Source organism: Diabrotica virgifera, chromosome 6, assembly GCF_917563875.1.
Source record: "Diabrotica virgifera virgifera chromosome 6, PGI_DIABVI_V3a".
Taxonomy (NCBI): domain Eukaryota; kingdom Metazoa; phylum Arthropoda; class Insecta; order Coleoptera; family Chrysomelidae; genus Diabrotica; species Diabrotica virgifera.
In genome coordinates, this window is record NC_065448.1 from 94009281 (window position 1) to 94015280 (window position 6000).

Here is a 6000-nt window from a genome sequence, read left to right on the forward strand (position 1 = left end):
AATTTGCATACACTCGTGATTAGTGACCCATTCAAGCTTTCTCAATTATAACCCTTTCAAAAATAAACACTTTAAACCGGTGAGACTGACAGATCATATAAAAAGTAGATAGGTAAGTAAATTGTTTGTCAAGCGGTAGCGACTAATTTCATTTGGTGAGCTAAACACTGCGAGATTTTCATGATTTTTTTACAAAAAAAGTGGCCAACTTTATTTTGAGCGTAAAGGTAGAATTCCGCACCAAGCGACCGACAGGAGACCGCGACAGGCGACAGATAGGCGAAATCTCGGTCGCTTGGTGCGGAAGTCTACCTTAACTCGCTTATTTTTAATGCTAAAACTTTTGTTAACAATTAAAATCAAGCTTTTTATAAACACTTTAAAAAAGTTTAAATGGGTTTTTCCCGAAAAGTGCTTAATTTTTAGGTGATTTCACCTTGAAATATTCGATTTGGAATTAGACGAATAAGAACGTATTTTTCATGAGCTACAACTTTGTTTTTATTTGATTTATAGACCTTACTGATACACCATTTTTTTGGGTTTTTTATAAGCTACACTTTTGCTAAGGATATTTTTTTCGATAAAATATTTACTCTTTGGGTTATTTGCGAAAACCCGTCTGAAAACGTAATTTTTTTGTCGAAAAATCAACATTTTCAATGGCAAATAACTCGAAAAGTATTGACTTAGTAAAAAACTCTATAGAACAAAATTTGCTTAAAATCAGTCAATTTATTCATTTCCGGTCTTATCTTGAACGTATGTTGTTTCACCCACGAGAAGGGGTGACTGTCACCCCGCAAGTAAAAGCAACCAACGGCGCAATTTCAACTTTGAAGTGGAGGGTAAGTAGAACCTAAATCCAAATTTTCATGCAATTCGGAGTTGCCCCTGAAAATTACACGGTATGGCCAAATTTCCCCTTCATTTACTGGGCTACATAGAATTACATATTTATAAATATGTAAATATAAAATATATCAAAATTAAGAAAATTGTTTTTTCTTGACTATTGTTGGTAATTCATTTAAGTCCAGTTGTGCTTGGGACACTGAGATCATCAACATATTCTGTAAATTTTCATCTGTCAATGTCTATATTTTGATTTAAGAAATGTGTTTTTGAAAATGTTTGTTCACATAAAAAATATGTGCTGGAAAAATACAAATAATTGATTTTGTAAAATTTCTTAAATTGGAAAATTTGTTTTCTGGTAGATTTTAATAAAGTGAAATTATTTTCTTTAAATTTATTTTTATCTACATTGTTAGATTGCAACTAAATTAAAAGGTCTTGGGCTCACACTTAAAAAAAAATAATTGCCTCCCTTATGAGATTATTTTTATCCAGTTGTTTATGTCGAGTCGGACAACTTTTCTAATTCGGAAAATTTTCGGGAGGGGACGCGTAAATATACCTACAGGTTTCTGAACTTTGGTGCGTCCGACACCTGGGGTACCCTTAAAAATTTGTCGGACAATATTACCAGTTAATTGTAAATATTTTTATCAAAACATTCCTGCAAAAATAAGTTGTGAGGTTATAACTTTTATGACTCCCTATGACGCGTGCTCCCCATCCCCCCTCATATGTAGGCGCACTATGGAATCATAAATGATGATTTTTTTGCAGGATTATTTGATAAAAGTATTTGCAATTTACTGATAATACTCTCCAACAAATTTTTAAGGGAAGATACTTCGAAAGTTGTTCGAAAGTTGTTGTTCGACTCGACATGTTCGACTCGACATGAATAACTGAATAAAAAAAGTCTCATGAGGGGAATAATAATTTTTTTAAGTGTGGGGTCAATTGTACAACTCTAGTTGTAAATTGTCTAATGCTTTTAAAATATCAAATTTTAAATAATTTATTTTGGATAAAAATCTTGAAAACAACAAATCAACAAACTTAGAGCCACAAATTCTAAGTTTGTTGATTTTTCCTAAAATTATATTAGTGCTTTGGCGGGCCGCGCAAAAACTTGCAAAGGGCCGCATGCGGACCGCAGCGCAGGTCTAAGGGATATGTGTCCTTGTGTATTTTTGGGACCCCGTATGGGGTATAAGTGTGGCGTCCATAAAGGATTTGGTAAGGTCATTTTGAATTGTTGCGTATGGTCCATTTGTGATTAATTCTTGATTTTTCTCCTGGTGTTGAATATTGTGATTACCAATAAAATGGTGTTTCTTTTATGCCAAACGTGGGCTACTGCGAAACTCTGTTTTTTAAGAACAAAATCTACAAGTATCTTCTTCTTGTTGATATGCCTATCCGCAAGGATTGTTGACGATCATCATGGCAATCTTAATTTTATCTGAAGCAGCGCGGAAAATCTGCACAGATGTTTTGTTGGGCCAGGTTCTAAGATTTTTCAACCAGGATGTTATTCTTCTTACTGGACTCCGCTTTCCAATTAGTTTTCCTTGCAGGATGGAATCTAGGAGGGCATATCTGAACTAATTTGGCATAATGTATCGGACGTATTGTAACTTTCAAGATTTTATGGTAATCAGTACTTCTCGGTCCTTCTTTATTCTTTTGAGGACGTCCCAATTTGTGAATCGTGGATCAATAAGAAAAGTGTAATCATTGTTAATATTTATACTACTACTTTACTATATCTCTCAATATCGCACCTACATATCGTTCCCCGACTTCGTTAGTGCCATAATCCCGAAATCGCAAACGTTTCAGGAGAGTAAAAACAAGGTTTTATGTGAACTTTTCATTTTTTTTTCTCTGGAACTACAGTATCTAAGTTAACCAAATTCTGCACTCATTTTGACTATATATGTAGCTATCTAATTCTAGTATCTATTTTTAGATATTGACATTGCTTTACTCTGAAATTTACCCTTAAAATATGGTAAGGCGCTATTGCTGGGGTTCCCATATTTAAAATTCGAGGCTTACGGCCTACTAACCTGTTTTAATTCATTGAGATAGACATCGTTTTCTTAAACTTTAAACAAAATAAAACTGCAAAATTGTAAAATATTGGTCAATATATTGGAATGTATTTAATAAACTAAATGTGTCATTTTATAAATATACAAATGAGGATATTATTCTAAAGAACTAAACACTGTAATTGTTTAAAATGATAAGATCACTCATGACTTTAAAATGGTTCCTAACATGGGACCATAAGCTTCGGGAATGACTCGCTGACTAAACAAGTCTTCAATATCACGCTTTTTCGTTTTGTCAATATCATTTTTTTTTCTTGTAGGCATGCATCAGTAATAATTTGAAAGGATTTTTGTTGCTTTGTGGCTGTTTGAACAAAACTTTTTTCATTTCATCTATGTCTTCAAGTAGTAGTCCGGCCTTTCGTACCTTGCAATCTTGATTTCAGTAAGCTTATGCTTCTGGCCAGCTTCATCAACATCAAAGTTAGCACCCATTTGTTTTTGAAGTGGATTGAAATCGTAAAAATCTGCATGAGATATTTCTTTCACTTCAAAGGATTTTCCGGTTTTCTTTGCTTCTCTAATTAGAGTCACATATGGCTGAGGTATATAAATTCAATTTCTGACGTTATAGAATAATCACCGTCCTTTTCTACTTCGTCTTGCAAGGAATTGTCGCGAACTAGACGCATCATCAAGGCGGCTCTTGAATTGGTATTCATTCTGCTAAAGGAATAGGAATGTATTTATGCATACTTCAGCCCATGTATTAAGGAATGTGATAATGCAATGTGTCAAAATGAAATTCTGACTCCGAACAATGAAGGGCCAACTCCATATTAAGCTATATACATCTTTTAAAAACTGAGTTTTAAGATATATTATAAATACGACTCTAAATACGACTTTTAAACGACTAATAATAACAAGTAATAGCGTCTTATGCCAGCATAGATCAATTATAGTTATCCTTCAATAACGCCTTAGCACATAATGCAACTGTATTGCAAATGATCTACCATCGGAAATATATTTCTAGTCAAGTTCGCATTACAGCCATAACACAGATTAGTGTATGAAACGTTGAGTGTATGACACAAACCCATAATTCCAATTTGCATTACTGCCATATCACAGATTAGGGCACTAGAAAAGTTTTACTTGAGTAATTTTTCTTGATTATACAAATACATGTTAGGGCAATATTGAAAAATGAAATCTATTTACCACACATCTACTCTCGACCACAGCGTGACCCAAATTGTCTTGTGGCGGTCTTGCTGTCGCTGGGAGCGCCAAAACCGGAAAACGTCATAACGTTACAAGCGCAATATCTTGATTTTAAGATAACTAAATTATATGAAATTATTGCGCAATGAAGACAACACCTAAATGAACATATTATTAGGCCAAAAAAAATTTTTTTCCATTTTTTTAGGGTTATAGCACTAACGACGTCGGGGAGCGATATCTTAGCCTCCCGTTCATAGTCTGCTATCTTTGGAGCCGACGGTATACAAAGAAGTGAAGAGGGACAGTGCTACGTTTCAATCGCCTATTATTACCTCTAATTTTACCCAAGGTACTCATTGTATTCAGATTGAGTCGACCTGTGGCACGTAGACATTTTTAAAAATGTCATAGATGTTCTCGCTGGAGCTGTGATTCGATCCTCGGTCTTATGCGTGGAAGTCGTCTTACCGCCTGAGCTATCCGGCCCGCATATCATATAAAATTAAAAAAAAAACATTAAAAGAATCGAGTAAACTCATGTAACTTATGTAACTTATTAAAATATCCTCCTCTATTTATATTAGTTGTTATGTAATGTTATATAGAGTTATGTCAGTTCATATTTAATAGTTGTCAAAAATATAGTTATCGAGATGTCCTAATTATTTCATCTGAAGATATAATAAATTGGCGACGAGGTAAATCATTGAATAACCAGACTTTTAAAAACACATATTAAACATAAATCCCATCCTCGTCGCCCATTTATTATATCTTCAGATAAAATAATTAGGACATTTCGATAACTATATTATTGACAACTATTAAATATCAACTGACATAAATATATATATAACATTACATAACAACTAATGTAAATAATAGAGGATGATATTATATTCGTAAAACCATGGTACCTAAAAAGAATGTGACCTTTGTAAACGAACCAGAAGTAATTATTCCAGAACCAGTTCATATTTAATCGTTGTCAAAAATATAGTTATCGAAATGTCCTAATTATTTCATCTGAGGATATACTTAATACTTATGTAACACTCACTTTTTAGGTTGGAATTTTAGAGAGCTACCACTTCAGAAAAACCGGAAAGCTAATATCCCTTAGCGAACAAAATGTAGTCGATTGCATTTCTAAGTATTCGTGTTCTGGAGGAATTCCACAAGACGCCCTTACTTACATACAAAAAAATGGTGTAAGTACGGAAGTTGAATATCCCTATGAAGATAAACATATGGCTTGTAAACCTTCATCTAATAAGACACACATCGATTTTAAATCGTATCAGTTTATCAATGAGACAGAGCAACACTTAAAAAATGCCGTGGATGAAATGGGGCCCGTATCGGTTCGTATGTACGTGGACGGTAGATTGAGGCTTTACTCAGGAGGAGTATGGTATAAGAGAAAATGTTTAGATACTGTGACCCACGGAATGGTTCTTGTTGGTTATGGTACAGAGAATGGGGTGGATTATTGGCTTATTAAAAACTCGTGGGGTACATCATGGGGAGAAAATGGCTACATGAAAGTAGCTAGAAATAGACATGATAATTATTGTGGTCTCACTAGTGCATCTATTTATTTAATCTAATTGTATTTTAAATAATTAAATAAATGTTTCAGTTTCATGCATTGATTTAGTCTTGTGTTCTAAGAAAAATAAAAATAATAAAACTTCAACAAGTGTTGACTACTTGGATAAAAGCAAGTTCTACATATTTTTTTCATTAAAGAATGTATCTGTCTCGAAAATGAAATGAATTTAACGTGTTCTGTGGCCGATTGAATTCTGGATGCTAAATCTTCCTTAATGATCCCTGATGGTAAATT

General features: G+C 33.6%; 1 protein-coding gene across 1 annotated transcript in view; it reads left to right on the forward strand.

Annotated features, from left to right (window-relative positions):
• LOC126885880 (procathepsin L-like) overlaps positions 1–5798 on the forward strand; it is a 30265-nt gene extending 24467 nt beyond the window's left edge. The window contains exon 3 of the mRNA XM_050652673.1: positions 5219–5798. Coding sequence (XP_050508630.1) covers positions 5219–5761 — 543 coding nt within the window. The 3' untranslated portion in view covers positions 5762–5798. The remainder of the gene's footprint in view (positions 1–5218) is intronic.
• Positions 5799–6000: the final 202 nt, after the last annotated feature.